General features: G+C 42.4%; 1 protein-coding gene across 1 annotated transcript; it reads left to right on the top strand.

The window, feature by feature from the left end:
• Window positions 1-4046: 4046 nt before the first annotated feature.
• Window positions 4047-18927, top strand: LOC110488107 (ubiquitin-conjugating enzyme E2Q family-like 1). The gene is made up of 3 exons (XM_021560128.2): window positions 4047-4409; window positions 4724-5646; window positions 15495-18927. The coding sequence occupies exons 2-3, from the start codon at window positions 4912-4914 to the stop codon at window positions 15624-15626; spliced, it is 867 nt and encodes a 288-aa protein (XP_021415803.1). The 5' UTR covers window positions 4047-4409; window positions 4724-4911; the 3' UTR covers window positions 15627-18927.
• The last annotated feature ends 230 nt before the right edge of the window (window positions 18928-19157 follow it).

The raw sequence follows: 19157 nt of genomic DNA, 5'->3' as shown, positions 1-19157 counted from the left end.
CCGCCTATTTCTAAAATGTATCTTCTTAAAATCTGATTTTAAAACAAACCTTAACCCCAACATTACCCACACTGATAACCTCGCGTCTAACCTTAAATTAATAGCAAAAAGCACATTTTTGTTTTCATAAATTTTTACGATAACAACCATTTTTACTTTGTGGCTGTGGTAACTAGTGACAAACACTCCCATGGCATACTGCTTTCCGGAAGGGTGAGAGCCAATCATTGGCGAATGTGTAGTTGCCGTAGCGACAGACTGCCGTCTGCAGCTCAAGATTACCGCAAAGCGTCGTGTTCTGAAATGTCGAAACATTGTTGCAAATAACATTGATTTTAAAATGTATCATCCTCACCATGCATGTGTAATGCAGTGAATTTGCCTGCATATATGTATAGTTTGGTGGACAATGTTATGTAAATGTTTTCAATTAATAAAAGCAGTGCAGTGAAACATTACAATATACAAAATATAAAATAGAGTAAAATACTTTGTAGGCTACTTAAGACAGCCTGTTTGAAGCCACTTTGTAATATAATAGCCTTAACATTAGGTTATAGGCTACACTAAATATATCCCCACCTCTCTTGTCCTGTTAGGATAGAACATAAACATGAATAAGCTACAAAATAATTTAGAGGACCAGTTATTTCAGTTTTGGAATTGGAATTTGGTTTAGGGTGAAGTATGCATGAGTGGGACACTTTTTGGTAGATAGCTATGAAGACAATCAAAATCAGTTTACCCCTACTCTAGTGATGCTAATTTCAATTAAGGTCTTATCTAAATGTTTATGATCAAACAACTTGAAAATGTATTATTCAGTGGATGCTACAACCACTAAAAGAACATCAGACCCATACGTTTGCTAAAGCATGGCTTTCAGTTAGTGGGACACTTTAGTCAATGAACTGGGACACTATTTTTCTCATTGGAAATACATTAGTGTTCCACTTGACCTCACACTTGTCATGAACTCATCAATAAGACTTTGTAGAAGCTTGTAGATAACGCACTCTGTTTTTACAATTTTGTGACAATAACCGTTTAAAACAAACCTCTCCATGCCATTAGAAAATGTATTTGAAGACATTCCAAGATCTTGGTGAAAATCTAACTAAGGGAGTCTGTACAGCTTTTACTTGATCCTGAAACACCTCTACTATTTACTATATAGCATCTAAAATCGATTCAGAGATGTTATGAACAACTAAAACAACATATTTCAGTGTTTTTAAAGAATATCTAATGAAGGGAAATACATTTACATTTATTAAAGGTTTGTTTTGTAGCTGAAAAGGTCCCACTATTCACACACAATTCAGGGGAAGTGGAACAGCACTAAAAATCTAATTTCATAAAATCTGATAACTTTTTACATGAATGGTTATTATATACTGAGCAAAAATATAAACACAACATGCAACAATTTCAACAATTTTACTAAGTTACAGTTCATAAGGAAATTCGGCCCTAATCTATGGATTTCACATGACTGGGCATAGGTCCACCCACTTGGGAACCAAGGCCTAGCCACTGGGGAGCCAGGCCCAAACAATCGGAATAAGTTTTTTTCCCACAAAAGGGATTTATTAGACAGAAATACTCCTCAGTGTCGTCAGCTGTCTGGGTGGCTGGTATCAGACGATTCCTCAGGTGAAGAATTCGGATGTGGAGATTTATGGTAGAGTAATGAACATTCAACTCTCTGGCAACAACTCTGGTGGACATTCCTGCAGTCAGCAAGCCAATTGCACGCTCCCTCAAAACTTGAGACGTCTGTGGCATTGTGTTGTGTGACAAAACTGCACATCTTAGAGTGGCCTTTTATTTTCTTTGTGTCTGGATCATAAAAGACCACTGGATCTTTTATTTCAGCTCATGAAACAAGACTTTACATTTTGCGTTTATATTTTTATTCTGTATATATGTTTAAACACTACAAATAACTACTAAATTAACACAAAAAGCTAGATTGTTGAATTATAATTGAAAGAATCACAGCCCTGTCAATCTAGCACAAGGTTTCATAAAGTGCCTTGCAAAAGTATTCATCCCTCTTGGCGTTTTTCCAATTTTGCATTACAACCTGTAATTTAAATTGATTTTATGTAATGGACATACACAAAATAGTCCAAATTGGTGGAGTAAAGTGAAAAAAATAACCTGTTTTAAAAAATAATAAAAAAAATACAAAAGTGGTGCGTGCATATGTATTCACCCCATTTGCTATGAAGCCCTTAAATAAGTTCTGGTGCAACCAATTACCTTCAGAAGTCACATAATTAGTTAAATAAAGTCCACCTGTGTGCAATCTAAGGGTCACATGATCTGTCACATGAGTTCAGTATATATACACCTGTTCTGAAAGGCCCAAGAGTCTGCAACACCACTAAGCAAGGGGCACCACCAAGCAAGCGGCACCATGAAGACCAAGGAGCTCTCCAAACAGGCCAGGGACAAAGTTGTGGAGTAGTACAGATCAGGGTTGGGTTAAAAAGATACATTTCAGAAACATTGAACATTCCACGGAGCACCATTAAATCCATTATATATATTTTTTTAAGAATATGGCACCACAACAAACCTTCCATGAGAGGGTGGCCCACCAAAACTCATGGACCAGGCAAGGAGGGCATTAATCAGAGAAGCAACAAGGAGACCAAAGATAACCCTGAATGAGCTGCAAAGCTCCAAAGCGGAGATTGGAGTATTTGTCCATAGGACCACTTCAAGCCATACACACCACAGAGCTGGGCTTTATGGAAGAGTGGCCAGAAAAAAAGCCATTGCTTAAAGAAAAAAATAAACAAACACGTTCGGTTTTCGCCAAAGGGCATGTGGGAGACTCCCCAAACATATGGAAGAAGGTACTCTGGTCACATGAGACTAAAATTTAGCTTTTTGGCCATCAAAGAAAACACTATGTCTGGAGCAAACCCAACACCTCTCATCATCACCCCAAGAACACCATCCCAGCATGGTGGTGGCAGTATCATGCTGTGGGGATGTTTTTCATCTGCAGGGACTGGGAAACTGGTCACAATTGAAGGAATGATGGAGGGCGCTAAATACAGGGAAATTCTTGAGGGAAAGTCTTCCAGAGATTTGAGACTAGGGCGGAGGTTCACCTTCCAGCAGGACAATGACCCTAAGCATACTGCTAAAGCAACCCTTAAGTGGTTTAAGGGGAAACATTTAAATGTCTTGCAATGGCCTAGTCAAAGCCCAGACCTCAATCCAATTGAGAATATGTGGTATGACTTAAAGATTGCTGTACACCAGCAGGACCCATCCAACTTGAAGGAGCTGGAGCAGTTTTGCCTTGAAGAATGGGCAAAAATCCCAGTGACTAGACGTGCCAAGTTTACAGAGACATACCCCAAGAAACTTGCAGCTGAAATTGCTGCAAAAGGTGGCTCTACAAAGTATTGACTTTGGGGGAGTGAATAGTTATGCACGCTCAAGTTTTTGTTTTTTTGGTCTTATTTCTTGCTTGTTTCACAATAAAAAAATATTTTGTATCTTCAAAGTGATAGGCATGTTGTGTAAATCAAATGATATAACCCCCCACCCCCCCAAAAAAAAATAAAAAATAATTCCAGGTTGTAAGGCAAAAAAATGCCAAGCAGGGTGAATACTTTCGCAAGCCACTGGTGGGTGTTTCATGAGTTTTAATGGGTCACCCCATCTAGGAAACCTGACCACACACACTACAATGACGTCACACTAACCCACAGCTATTTGTTCATACACAGAACACATTCAGGAGAAACCAAATAACTTTGGTTGTGCATGGGTTGCAAAATTACCATAGTTCAGTACAATCTATCGAAAATGTACCACTACACCTGATGTCCCACTAATGCTGACATCACCCTGCTTTCTGAATTGACTGGAATTTAAATGGAATTGGCCCCAGCCCTGAGGCATATAGGCCTATATTACGGGAGTGGGAAAAGCTCTTACGTATCGGCTATGATAGGATGACATTGGCTGAAAAGCCCAGCCCACTTTCACTTTCTCCTCTTTCGTCCACATCTAGCCCCCTCTCTCCACATCATTAACCATTCAAACCAGGTAGAGCAGCGGAAGCCAACCCACGTCTGGCCGGTCGTCCCTTTCCGCTGCTATTTGTGTGTGTGTGAGCGCGGCGAGCTAACGAGGATTGTGTGAGTCCTCGCCAAGGATTAGCGGGGTTGGTTCGTCCTCAGTAACATTAGAGACAGTGTCGCGGCAGCTGCAGTTACATCAAAGGCTTTAGCTCGCTTTGTTGGATGGTAACCGTTTAATATCCCTCTCTCTCCACTGTAATAGCTGCCCTCAATGCAGCTGAAGACTCGCCTTTTCGTCGCATAGGTTACACGAGGACATTGGGGGTTTAATTTTTCCGAACGGAATTATAAATGGTAAATCGATGTGTATATTAAAATAGAGGTGGTGTGCTATGTGTGAATTATAACCGTTTATAAGAGTAATAACAGTGTAAATGCATATTTCAAAGCAGCTATCTATTCTGTACCCTATGTAGTTTATTGGATAATAGCAGCGATATTCAGCAGCCATTGATCGCCACTAGGAATGCAGTCAATTGCCACAACACAGTCAGTCCACTACGCTACTATTGAATATGATTATTTTATCTTCAGTGGCAGATTCATTAAACTGCAAAACGAATAGACAGCAGTTCATCGGTTTATTAATGGTGTGTGTGTTTTTTCAGTCGGACCTCGTCAGAATGATGCACTGAAGAAGGAATAGGCTACGTGCAAGCGTCTGTCCAGAGGCTGCAGTATAGCTGAGGGATTGCGGTGCAGAGGTTTTTTTTTACGGTTTCACCGTCTAACATCAGTGGTTGGCTATAAAGGGAGAATCGTGAATCTCGATCGCCCTGCGCTCGGCGGAGACATAATGGCCACTCTACTGCGTAAAATCGGTCTGATTCGTCTTCACGACCGGGACACAGAGGACCCCAAGCATCACCAGGGCTCGCTAAAGGGGACCAAGGGGAACACCAAGAACAACGCCAAGCAGCACTCTCAGACCACCAACGAGACCAACAACCTCCTCAGCACCCCCGAGATAAAAGCGAAGAAGCTGGATCAGCACAGCAGCAAGGACAAACCGTCCGTAAAGGATAAGCAACAGGCCAAGGACACCAAGGAGAAACAGCAGATGGGAGGCGGAGGAGGAGGAGGTGGGATCGGGGTTGGGAAATCAGCGACCAGTGCCTCGATACCACCACTAGCCCCTCACCGGCAGCACTGCACCCAAGTCCGGACGAGAAGACTCATGAAGGAACTCCAGGAGATCCGGCGGTTGGGAGACAACTTTATAACGGTCGAGCTGGTCGACGACAACCTATTTGACTGGAACGTCAAGCTCCACCAGGTAGACAAAGACTCGGCGCTGTGGCAGGACATGAAAGAAACGAACACCGAGTTCATACTGCTGAATGTCTCTTTCCCCGACAATTTCCCCTTCTCTCCGCCTTTCATGCGGGTGCTCACCCCCCGGTTGGAAAACGGGTACGTGCTGGATGGCGGAGCGATATGTATGGAGCTGTTAACCCCCCGCGGATGGTCCAGCGCCTACACAGTGGAAGCCGTGATGAGGCAATTTGCCGCAAGTCTTGTAAAAGGACAGGTGAGGATCTATTTGTTTTATTAATGCATGGGTCTCTATCCCCCAGTCCCTTGTGCGTGTTGTTTTGAAACACGAGACGCAGTGGACGGTAAAGTCTTGGTGTTGAATGTTGACACTTGACACTCATGCGTCATGCGCAATGTTTAGTGTAACCGTACTGCGTAAAAGCTGTCAATGTAGTAGCTTACCCGTGTTCATATCTGCCAAACTGTGTTGAATCGGAATGTTGTTTTATTGTGATACATATCTCATATTGGGAGACCTATTTCTCTCCCCCGTTTCAGAGAGAGAGAGAGAGCGAAGGAGAGAGAAGCAGAAATCTATCTACACATTTTAGACGTGATTAATCTTTAGCTGTGATACAGCCGCCATTTCGCAGCTGTGCTCTGAATGTTCTCTACTCTGTGTGAGATGTATATTCATCCTCCTACCTCCTCATCGGAATGCATCATTCTTTATCACCTCCAGAAATCCTCACCGTTAGTGGGGAAAATAAATGTCTAACATAGAATGACAAGGTCACTCCATATCATTTGATAAATGGCGAGATATGGAATAGGTGAGCATGGGAGTTTAATTTCGTAATTTATCTTGTTTGGTAATATAATTTATTATTTTTTGTGGTTCATTTTAGTCACAACTCTTCTCAATTGACAGTAGGTCAACCAATCAGCTGAGCAGCCTGACTTGTTAGCCACCTTTTTGCATAAATTCTTTGAACCATACAATTATTTAATTCATCATCGATCCAGGGAGCTCTAACAGTTTTCACGGGTAGTTTCTTAACAGGTGCATTTGTGCATGACAAGAGGAACTTATGTAAAAATATCAAGGACCCCCCCCCCCCTCCCCTCCAGCGACATAAGAGGGGTTTATTTTTTACTTTTACTTTTTAGTTGCAGTTGAAGGTTGCAAGTGACATCATCAAGCAACTTTGCTGTTACATGAAGCAACTCAAACCCGATTAAAATTGCATGCAGCAGCCAATCAAATTGAAGCTGCTTGTTTGAGAATTCTAAACTCACACCATGTCATCTGCTGCATTACATTGTGGTTTCACAAAGTATTTGTTTATCCAACCGTTTGGTTATTGTAACAGCAAGCATATAAAATAACTGCAGCCTGTATAATTTAGCTAGGTAGCCAAAATGACATTGCAAACACATCTCAGCTCGCTAGCTTGCAATGAGCTAACCAGGCAAGCAATGAAATAAACTAGCTATCATAGTTAATGGTGGACAATTTCAGTGGAAACTGGTCAGTTGAAATTGATTCACTTAGCAATTACATTTATTGACTGCTAAACCATGTACAATAATTTTTATACATCTCCTGTATAAAAGTGTCTTGATCTGTCAATCATGATCATGGGTTGTGCTGCTCAGCACTGACAGCTGTGTTGACATGACAACCGGGTCGGAATCCCGAACCTTCGAATGGATCATGTGACAAAAGTGTTGTTGCTTTTTATTTTTATAGTAATTTTGACCCCTTTTTTGCCCCAATTTTACGATATCCAATTGGTAATTATAATATTGTCTTATCACTGCAACTCCCCAACGGGCTCGGGAGAGGCGAAGGTCAAGTCATGCATCCGATATCGGGATGTAAAGAGACACCTAATCATGATGTCAATATAAATTACTGCATTGAGACCGCACTTGCTAGAAAGTAACAAAAAGCTAAACCAACAACCACACAAACTGAAATTGGAGGAAAATGAGGGAAAAAACAGCAACTTTTGTTTGATTTAGTGACTTTCTTGTTGGTGTGTGTGCCTGCTCGGCTGAGCTCAGCTGTGCCGCTTGCAAAAGTGCAAAGCGCGAAAACAGTCACAAAAGCTATAGTTTACCAAATAAACATACTTCGTGAAAATAAACACAGAACATGGAAAACCAGCCTGGCGCGCCACATAAAACACGTAACACAAAACACGGCCTCGGGGACGACCCGTAGGGCGAGGTGCAGGGCGATTTGCCGGAGACGGTGGTTCTCCCACAGCAGTTCGGTGTCCAGCACATCCGCCACCGGAACCCAGCACCTCTCCTCCGGACCGTACCCCTCCCACTCCACGAGGTACTGTAGGCCCCTCTCCCGACACCTCGAATCCAGGATGGAACACACAGAGTACGCCAGGGCCCCCTCGATGTCCAGAGGGGGCGGAGGAACCTCCCGCACCTCAGACTTCTGGATCGGACCAGCCACCACCGGCCTGAGGAGAGACACATGGAACGAGGGGTTAATACGGTAATCGGGGGGAAGCTGTAACCTGTAACATACCTCGTTCAGTCTCCTCAGGACTTAGAATGGACCCACAAACCGCGGGCCCAGCTTCCGGCAGGGCAGGCGGAGGGGCAGGTTTCGGGTCGAGAGCCGGACCCGGTTGCACCGGGGCCTCACTGCGGTGACGGTCTGTGCCCACTTTCTGGCGCAGCACGTGGACATGAGCAGCGACCCATGTCTCCTCCGCGGGACAGCATAAATTGGCGTCAACTGGCGACAAAATCAGCAACCAACAACTACTTTCCTTGGAAAATTGTTGGCAACACTGGCAGCATCTTCTGACGACGAAACGTGATGCACATTAATTGCTCTTGTCCTTCAATAATGTTGCAGTCATGTCGCATGTGGTGCTATGCTGTCAAATCGTCCTACATGTTTCTAGTTTAACCAGCTGTTTTCAGACACTGATACTGTTGAATTTGGTTGTTATATTGGCAGATTTGCTAGCATCAAACTATTTCACTTGAGCTAGCTTCTACTTTAGCTAGCTTCTACTTTAGCTAGCTTCTGCTAAGTGTTTCATTTGCAATGCGATCTCCTCGACTACTGTAATGAACAGTGTCCTGACGAGGTAGCAAATGTTCAAAACCAGGCATTGTTATGGTCAGATGTATCCAAATAGATGTTGCTACAAAACAGATGTTGCTAAACAAACGTGAATGCTGCTACTTTGCTGTTATTCTGGCTCAGGTTGACGTTACTGTGTTAGCAGAGTTGGCTAGTTAGGAAGCAACCGTTGGCTGGCAACGGAACATAAAAAACGAACGATGTACATAGAGAAATAACAAAAATAATTAACAACTGGTGATAGAACAAAGTGGAAAGAGGAGGAAGTATGAATTCATTATCAAAATGAAAATATACCCGAAAACATGTTATTTTTACAGGTATATGTGTGCTTTAGCATTGTTTTCTTTGGCAACTGTGGTATAAGCGGGATAAACGCCTCCGTTCTGTACATTACCTTGGAAAATGAACTCTGCGTCGTCTATTATTTACAAGGTAATTTACAGAACATTGGCGTTTATCCCTTGCTCTGTGTGTACAAAACCTTAAGAACACCTTCCTAATATTGAGTTGCACCCCCTTTGCCCTCAGAACAGCCTCAATTCGTCAGGGCATGTATTCTACAAGGTGTCGAAAGCGTTCCACAGGGATGCTGGCCCATGTTGACTCCAATGCTTCCCACAGTTGTGTCAAGTTGGCTGGATGTCCTTGAGTGTGAAAAACCCAGCAGCATTGCAGTTCTTGACAAACTTAAAACATTGCACCTGACACCTACTACCACCCTCAGAATGGCACACATACACAATCCATGTCTCATCAACAAACAAACAAATCTTTAACCCCCCCTTAATCTACACTGATTGAAGTGGATTTACAAGTGACATCAAGAAGGGATCATAGCTTTCACCTGGATTCACCTGGTCAGTCTATGTCATGGAAAGAGCCAGTGTTCTTATTGTTTTGTACACTCAGTGTAGTATCATTTCAAATGATATAGTTACATTGACACATATGATGTGGTCACAACCGTAAATGCATGGGCAATGTAAAGAAGAACACCCAAAGAGATCCATAGCAAAGACATCAATAATCTAGATTGGTGTTGGTCACATCATCTCAAATATTTAATTTTACTTAATATATTTGTCCCTAATGATGCATTGTGAGCAGCAGGCCCACCGCCTGAGGCCTTAGGCCTGTGAAGGAGACTCAACTATCATGGCTGCTACTGGAAATGCTCTCCTGGGGAATTGGTGATCATTATTCTGCTTCAAGGGGGACTTTTTTGCCTTCAGAATGCAGTTAAATGCTGCTCAATCAATCACATGCACAAACACAGTAGCCTACACACACACATACACACACACACACACACACACGCATCTTGATTAGCAGTTCGTTTTTTCCATCTTATCTGTGATTACACTCTGATGGGGTGATATTAAAAGGGAGACAGAGCGTGTGAGAGAGAGAAAGAAAGAGAGCGAGAGCAGCTCTGCAGTCAGTGTACACTAATTACATCCCAGTGCCTTCCTCCTCCAGTTTGCTAATGAAAACAATATTGATTAATTATGCAAGTGTGAGCGTGCACATGCGTCTTTGCTTGTGCGTTTGAATGTGTCTCCTGATTTCCCATGTGATTGGTTTGCCACATACCAAACGTGAAACTAACACAGTAATTCCTACTTGAATGCTACTAGTAATGCTACTCTGTGGTTCCCTGTGGTGGATCTGCTTGAGAGAGAAATAATCACATCCAATAATAACTATCTCCTGCATGGGAGGATGATATAATTACTGAATAGAAAGACAATAGATTCCTATGGTTTCCCCATTGCTGTGTACTAGACTAGATTGAAGTTGAATGAAAAAAGTGCTGGTTCTTTAATTTTACAGTACCAGAGTTAATATCCAAGTGATTATTCTATAAGCGGTACTCAAGCAGTAGAAAATGTGAGGTGCACCACTCCAATTCAAGTACTGCATGGTCTTTAGGAGCGGTTTGGCCTTGTCTGATTATCAGTGTTATCATACATGTTATCACAGCTATTTGGGTCAGTGGTCATGACCATGAGCATAACCACATCCAGAGAGGACCATTATTGAATTAAGACCAAATTTACTCTGAAATGTTTTACCTTTCTACAATTAGTAAAAGTCTATAAACAGTTTATAAACCCATACCCTCTATACATTTATTTGTATGTTGCACAACTACAGAAAATGAACTATAATAGGTGTAAACTACTTATAAACCTATTAAAAACCCTTTATAAATACAGTACCAGTCAAACCTACTCATTCAAGGATTTTTCTTTATTTTTACTATTTTCTACATTGTAGAATAAAGTGAATACATCAACATTATGAAATAACAAATATGGAATCATGTAGTAACCATAAAAGTGTTAAATACATCAAAATAGATGAAATAGCAACCCTTTGCCTTCATGGCAGCTTTGTACACTCTTGGCATTCTCTCAACCAGCTTCACCTGGAATGGTTTTCCAACAGTCTTGAAGGAGTTCCCACATATGCTGAGCACTTGTTGGCTGCTTTTCCTTCACTCTGCTTTCCAACTCATCCTAAAGCATCTCAATTGGGTTGAGGTTGGGTGATTGTGGAGGCCAGGTCATCTGATGCAGCACTCCATCACTCTCCTGAAGGTGTGTTGGGTTGAAAACAAATGATAGTTCACTAAGCGCAAACCAGATGGGATGGCGTATCGATGCAGAATGCTGTGGTAGCCATGCTGGTTAAGTGTGCCTTGAATTCTAAATAAATCACTGACAGTGTCACCAGCAAAGCACTCCCACATCATCACACCTCCTCCTCCATGTTTCACGGTGGAAACCACACATGCGGAGATCATCCATTCACCTACTCTGCGTCTCACAAAGACACGGTGGTTGGAACAAAAAATCTCAAATTTGGACTCATCAGATCAAAGGACAGATTTCCACCAGACTAATGTCTCTTCTTATTGGTGTCCTTTAGTAGTGGTTTCTTTGCAGCAATTCGACCATGTAGGTCTGATTCACACATTATTCTCTGAACAGTTGATGTTGAGATGTGTTTGTTACTTGAACTCTGTGAAGCATTTATTTGGGCCTCAATTTCTGAGGAAGGTAACTCTAATAAACTCTGGGTCTTCCTTTCATGTGTCGGTCCTCATGAGAGCCATTTTCATCATTGCGCTTGATGGTTTTTGCGACTGCACTTGAAGAAACTTTAAAAGTTCTTGAAATGTTCCACATTGACTGACCTTCTGTCACGGCTTTCTTCTGTTGAAGGAGAGGCGGACCAAAACGCTGCGTGGTTATTTTGATACATCTTTAATAAAGATGACAATAGAACAATATACAAAAACAAGAACCGTGAAAAAATGAAAACAGCCCTATCTGGTGTAACAAACACAAAGACAGGAACAATCACCCACAAAACCCAACACAAAACAGGCTACCTAAATATGGCTCCCAATCAGAGACAATGACTAACACCTGCCTCTGATTGAGAACCATATCAGGCCCAAACACAGAAACAGACAAACAAGACATCCAACATAGAATGCCCACTCAGATCACACCCTGACCAAACAAAACATAGAACATGTAAAGCAAACTATGGTCAGGGTGTGACACCTTCTTGTCTTAAAGTAACGATGGACTGTCGTTTCTCTTTGCTTATTTGAGCTGTTCTTGCCATAATATGAACTTAGTCTTTTACCAAATAGGGCTATCTTCTGTATTCCACCCCTAATTTGTCAAAACACAACTGATTGGCTCAAACGCGTTAAGAAGGAAAAAAATTCTACAAATGAACTTTTAACAATTGTTAATTGAAATGCATTCCTGGTGACTACCTCATGAAGCTGGTTGAGAGAATGCCAAGACTGCAAAGCTGTCGTCAAGGCAAAGGGTGACTACATTGAGAAATCGCAAATAAAAAATACATTTTGATTTATTTAACACTTTCTTGGTTACTACATGATTCCATATGTGTTATTTCATAGTTGTGATGTCTTCACTATTATTCTACAATGTAGAAAATAGTAAAAATAAAGAAAGACCCTTGAATGAGTAGGTGTGCAAACTTTTCACTGGTACTGTATATTTGCATGTTGCACAAGCTACACACACATGTGTTGACATCACATCACGTCATATTGCAATTCCAGTATATCTGTTTGCATATTGCACATTCATCTCCACAGTCAACAACAAGTCTTCAGTGATATGTTGTTGTGTTGATAATATGTACACCTCTCCAGTCCCATAGCATGTTTATTCATCTTGATCCTGTTCTCTGGCACATGTAGCCAGGTGTTATGCAATCATCCCAGGTTCAAATCCTCTTCCCAAGATGCACTGGGGCACTGAGCGGAGCGCCGCCTGGCCCATTGACTGATCTCCATTCACAAGATTACCCATCAACCACTTCACTTCACACAACGAACAAGTGTGTGTCCCACTGGACGTGAGCAAGCGAGGGAGGGAAGGCTTAAGTGAACTAGATAAACAATGACAGACTACTGCAGTGTACAGCTTCAACACACTCTGGATGCAAATACAACTTCACCAAGACATCCGCACGCACGTACGCACACACACAAACACACACACACACACACCTGTCCTCTCTCTGACTCCCTCCCTCCTAACATTAGAGAGTTAATTAAAGCTCAATTTCCTCTTTTTAATTCTCAAATCAAAGAGCTTTTAGAAAGGCTGCCCATTTACCTCACTGAGCTCATGAGTGCTCTCTTTTGACCTCTCTGTCTCTCTCTCCTCTCTCTCTCTCTCTCTCTCTCTCTCTCCATCTCTTTCCTGCTCCCCTCTCTCTCTATCTCTCTCGCTGTTATTTCTGTCTCGTTAAGCGTCTGCCTGGACATGCCCTAAGGCAGGAATGAGTTATTTCAGTCCCTAGTCTGTCCCCACACACCACCACTGCAGCCTGTCCCCTGGCAAACATAGGCACCCTGGCAAGGGGGAAGTTAATACCCAGTGCACAGGTCAGACAGGGGACGGAAATAATCGTCACACAGCTAAGGGGAAGGAAATAACCGCTGTGGTGGCTAGAGGGACGGAAATAATCGTTGCCCGTTAATGGAGTGTGCTGACCGATGGAGTGATATTGTTGATTGATGCAATGTAAACCACATGGTAGTCAGTCTCTACATTGCTCTCTTCCAGGCAAGGTGGATTAGGGGAAATAAGTCCTAGCTCTTAAATGGCTGTGATATCCAGTTTAATTCAATCAGTGCAAGACAATTCAGGAAATTGGTTCAAATTTAATTGGTTAATTGGTCATCATTTATTAGATTTTAGAGTTTCTGCTGTGCATACGTGCGTGTATGTGTGTGTGTATTGTAATTGGTCTAATAATGGGTGTGTGTTAATCCACTGGCCAGTCTCCCTGTCAGTCATCTATGTATATAGAAATCCGTGGTTGTAACAGCGGCAACTGGCACATAATATAATATTATTCAGACATGGACAGGATTATACCAAGTTAACGAATGGGTAGGCAAGCAGTTGACCTTTCACCTCTCAGGAAGGGGTCCTAGGTTTCAGGAACTCGATGATTTATTCATAAGAAGGTTGTGTCTGTCTCGACGACTGAAGTCTTTTCTGGATTCCTCTGCCTGGTAAAATACCAAACATTTCTTTCACTTTTCCAGTCATTCTAGTTGTTCTGAGAGAAAAGGGTGGCCATTACTTCTGACACAGTGTCTTGAGTGAGCATATCAATAGTCTATGGGAGACTCTCAATTGCATACTCATTGCGTCCTCTCTCCTCTCAAAAAAAAACATTGGATGAGAAAGTCAGAGGTCCCTCCCCTCTGACCTTCTCCTTCAATGGGTTTTGAGAAAGAGGCGAAGAGAGAGGAGAGAGAAGACGCATGCAATTGAGATACTCCCTATAGTGGGCCTACCACTCTAACTTTTGAGACACAGCCTTAGTACTGAGCTGATGATCCTCCTGTTCTTATTATGTTCCTGTTCTAATCTGTCTGAGTCACTTAGTCTCATTAACCAGCTCAGTCAGACATGGAAACTGTGTTGCTAATCACCTGACCACTCAGCATTATGATCTCATCCTACTCACCCCCAGCATCCGCAAGACACAAAATGGCCGACCAGACACACAAGCCCTTCATTTGACACAAAAATGGCTGTATCTGAAACAATCTCAAGTTCTACATGAAGTGCAACACTTCTGACCAGAAATGACATCCTTAGGTAATGAACAATATAAGGAATAGGGTGCCATTTCAGATGCAGACAGAGTCAGCATCGTGCACTACTTTTCACCAGAGCCATAAGGAGATTTCTTGATCCCTATGACCCAAAATGACGTCTAGACACAGGAGCCGCTTGTTTAATACATTACTTTTTAATGTGGTTTAAGTGTGACCAATGGAAACTGATTTACCATTGTGGTGGCAAGGAGCCATTCTGGCCTGTGTTTTCTCAGCACTTCTCTCTCTCTCTCTCTTTTTCTCCATGCGTGTGTGTACGTGGGTGTGTGAGTTGACTCTCCGACAAGTTATGCTCCAGAGGTGAATCATAAATTAGATGATGTAATTTAAAACAATACACGATGCCTCCAAAGGCAGAATCAGCCGTGCATCTTATATTAGCTTTAGTATGCCCCTTATTGTGCCACTGAGGCTAAATATTCAAATTTTTAAGATAAAGTCAGGGACTTTATGTTGTGTTATTTTTTACTCCCACCCACACAATGCTCTTTAGAGAAGACTGAGCCACTGTTGCTAAGAGATCGATGAGCTTTAGTGTCACATGCACCGCCTACACTCTCTCTTTTCTTTTTCTTCTCTCCCACATATATTATTAGCCTTTGTGTGCGAGGAAAATACAGTTGTTGCTCTTTTATTACCCAGATGGAAGATGGTGGTTGGGTGAAAATACTTGAGGTGTTGAATGCAGATGTAATATACTTATTATCTATCTCTCTTTCTCTATAGTATCAGTGATTGGTTGAGGCAATGAATTATGTAAATACTGTACTAATCATGTCTCTCCCTCTCTCCGTAGGGGCGTATCTGCAGGAAAGCAGGGAAGTCCAAGAAGGCTTTTAGCCGCAAAGAGGCAGAGGCCACCTTTAAGAGTCTGGTGAAGACCCACGAGAAGTACGGCTGGGTCTCCCCCCCTGTGTCTGACGGCTGAGGAAAGAGGTTGGCCATGACGCTAGCTAGCCATGCTAACCACGACGCACCACGCTAATTCAACTCCTCCTCCTTCTTGACACTACAGCTCCACCGCTCCAGTTGTTTTGTTTTTAGTTTTTGTTGTTTCAATCACCTCACTGAAACTCTTCAGAAAAATGAACAAACGAACGCTCGTCATCGAGGTCTACTTCTTCACTTTGCCGATCATTGCCATCATCAAGTCGTCATTTCTCCACATCCCTCCAGCGCTGCACTCCTCTGTCCCTGGTTCCCTCCCTCCTTCACTTTCTCTTTCTCTCCCTTCGGCTGAATAGAGGGTTCAGAGTGAGGTGTGTCTGTCAGTGGAGGGTGTGTCAGTGGAGTGTGTGTCACAGCGGGCCATGGATTGGGTTTCCGACACACACACACCCACACACACTGAGGGACATTCAGACAGACTGTGTGTGGATCTACGGGTAAAGACTGTGAAAGACTACTGCGAAGAGGGCGATGTATTCTCCTCTCCAACCTTTACCCCACCTTCCCTGCTCACCTTCCCTCCTCTCCTCTTCTCCTCTCATCCTTCTCTCCAAGCTGGCACCACACTGCACTGAACTGAAGTCAAACTTTCCATCCCCTCTGCCTGCTTGATCCTTTACCTACAAACCAGCCTGTTGATGTTTAATAGACTGGCAGTGCAGGACGGCAGCTCACGCATTCACCCCTTCCTTTTCTCTTCTTTTTCTCTCTGTTCCTTTCTTTTCCTTTTGACTGTGCTGTTTTTCACAGTTCAATGCAACATGAAGATTGTAATGTATGTAGAGCTGTGCTCTCTATCTCTCTATCGTTTGTTCTCCTCTCTCTCATTCTCTCCCTCTTTGTGGCTAAATTTAGACCTCACTGTGTTGCATACATGGTTATTGATTTCTAATGGAGAAAAAACATCACTTGTTTTATACCCATAGACTCTGTACGATGAAGAGAATGGCAGTCAACTACTGCGCTCTCTCTCTCTCCCCTCTCTCTACTCTTTCTAGCTCTCTCTTAATCTCTCTCACCTCTCACTCTCTCTCTCTCGTCATATTATCATGTGTAGGAGAAGACCAGCAGCTATAATTCCCATGATTTAGATACCAGATGGTCTAGCTAATAACCAGGCACATGAAGGGTGTGTGTGCTTTCATGCATGTGTGTGTCTCAACATGGCTTTTCATTGTGTTCCTATGTGATGGTAACTGTACTGTGCTGATCTCTTTACCGTCAGTATGCCAGTAATGGTATTAGTACATTATTACTATATGGAGATGTTGTTACAGGGGTAATGATGATGATGTCCTGACCAGAGGAAATTATCATCTCTACTAGTTCCCCATGGGATTGTACACCACACACTTCAGAGTGGCTATTTTGCATTGGCACATCACATACACACTCCTTAACATTTAGAGCTGATATTCATACACATACACACACGATACCCCTAAATGAGGATGGACAAAGCAGAGCCCTGGTGAGGATGGAGTGGTGGAATAATAAACGAGTGTCCTCTGAGAGATGAGCGTGTCTCAGTGAGCTCCTGATTGATGTCTGGATTAGAGGGAGGAAGAGAGGGAACACGGGAGGAAGAGGAAGAGAGAAGGGTGCGTGGCAAGCTTTGATGTCTCCCGACGGCTTCTCAAAATGTCAGCTGGAATCCAAAATGGCTGAAGAGAAGCGTGTATGTGTGTGTGTGTGTGTGTGAGTTTCATAACAATTACACACACACACACACTCTCTCTCTCTAGACTCCAAGTCCCTCCTATGCCGTGCATTATATGTGTGGCTGTGAATGAGCACTACAGAGAGATAGCTGCTTATTGCGGTGAAATTTGAACAGAGAGACAGAGTTGTCAGATGAATAACTAGTGAGAGTGATGCCATCATATGTCCTGCTCTGCTCACTCACTCACTCACACACACACACACACACACACACACACATCCAACTCTGCTCTGACATTCTGTCACTCTCACTTCCCAGAGCTCCGCACATCTAATTTTTTGCTTTACATTGTGTGTAAGGCAATGTTCATACAGCATGTTCTTATACAGTATGTTCCTCATCAGGGGGGATGACATGTGTGTGAGAGGGGTTGCTGTGTCTGTGATGCTCCCTTGGAGAAAGTTAAAGAAATCACCATCTGGTATCTAATCATGGGAAAGGGTAGGTTTCAAAATGGTTCCATACTGTAATACCCATCTAGTGCACTACTTTTGACTAGAGCCCTATGTAGGGAATAGGGTGCCATTTGGGATGAGGCATAAGTCAATGCTGATGATGGTCTTCTCTCTTCTTTTGTGGGCAGTGAAGTCAGGGTTGGCTGTGGGTGTTTCACTGGGCGTTACGATGAGAGGAGAAATCTACTGTAAAGTGAACAATTAATAGAAGATGAAATATCTCCAAATTGGGTGTTTGCTGGTTTAAAAAGTATCATTTTGTGATATAGTTTAGATCGGTAGTTTGCAGACACTAACTGAGTGAATCGATTCTGTATTATATCTGCATGTGGTAAGTGATTGGTAGCTAGCTATCTTTTTTTCAAGAAAAGCAACGAAAAAAACGAAGTCGGGGTAAAAAACGAACAGTAAAATGCTTCTCTTCTCTTGTTCTCTTGATTTCTGTTTTCTGTATGTATATTTTTCTTTCCGACTACCCTAAAAAATACTGTCACGTTGTGTTCTCTGAATGTTTGTGTTTTAATTTATTTGTGGTTTGCCAAAATGAAGATTTTGAAGCATGTCGCAGGTATTGTCACAGAAAAAGAGAAAAATAAATCCGAACTAAGAATGATGATGTGTATCTGTGTCAGAAGGGTGTTCAGGTGTATATTTTGTGGGAGACTTTCAAGGAACCAGATTAAGAAGGACTAGATAATGATGTCATAAAGCCCCAACATTCTCCAGGAAGTAATCTGTCACAAGGAGCAGAATTCTATGGAGCTCAATGGAACTGAAGGATCAGTCAACTCTTGGCTCTCACATGTATTTCCTACTCTCCTCTGTGATATCACCAATGTCCATCCTTCTTTCTCTGGTTCCGGACTGCGTTACTGCTTGGGTAGAAGTTGGCCTTAGGCACAGATCTAGGATCAGCTTACCCTGCCTAAACCCTAACCATTAGAGTGGAATGTGCAAATATGTTCCTAGATCAGTTTCTATGAGCAACTTCACCCGACTCCCGACTGAAGTGTCTAGTCCAGACCGAGGTCAATGGTTAAAAAGGTGAAAGGTCGTTGCAAGACCAAACAGGAATGTGCAATAAAAGTTACGGCTTATTGAAACTGATGAATGGACCTGGTTTTGTTTGCATTCCCTCACATGATACACAAACATTTATCTATTTATCTCTTCTCTATCCAAGATCTTTGCTGTTTTTCATGTCATCATGACCAAACTAGAGTTGTGAGACATCTATCTGTTCAATGTCCAAGATCTTAGTTTTTTCTTCCCCTAACCACAGAGTTAGAGGTATTCTGGAGTAGTTTGAGTACATTGAATTAATAGTGGTTAA

The sequence above is a fragment of the Oncorhynchus mykiss genome, chromosome 32 (assembly GCF_013265735.2).
Source record: "Oncorhynchus mykiss isolate Arlee chromosome 32, USDA_OmykA_1.1, whole genome shotgun sequence".
Classification (NCBI taxonomy): domain Eukaryota; kingdom Metazoa; phylum Chordata; class Actinopteri; order Salmoniformes; family Salmonidae; genus Oncorhynchus; species Oncorhynchus mykiss.
Note: the sequence above shows the minus strand (reverse complement) of the source record. Positions and strands in the feature narration are given on the sequence as shown.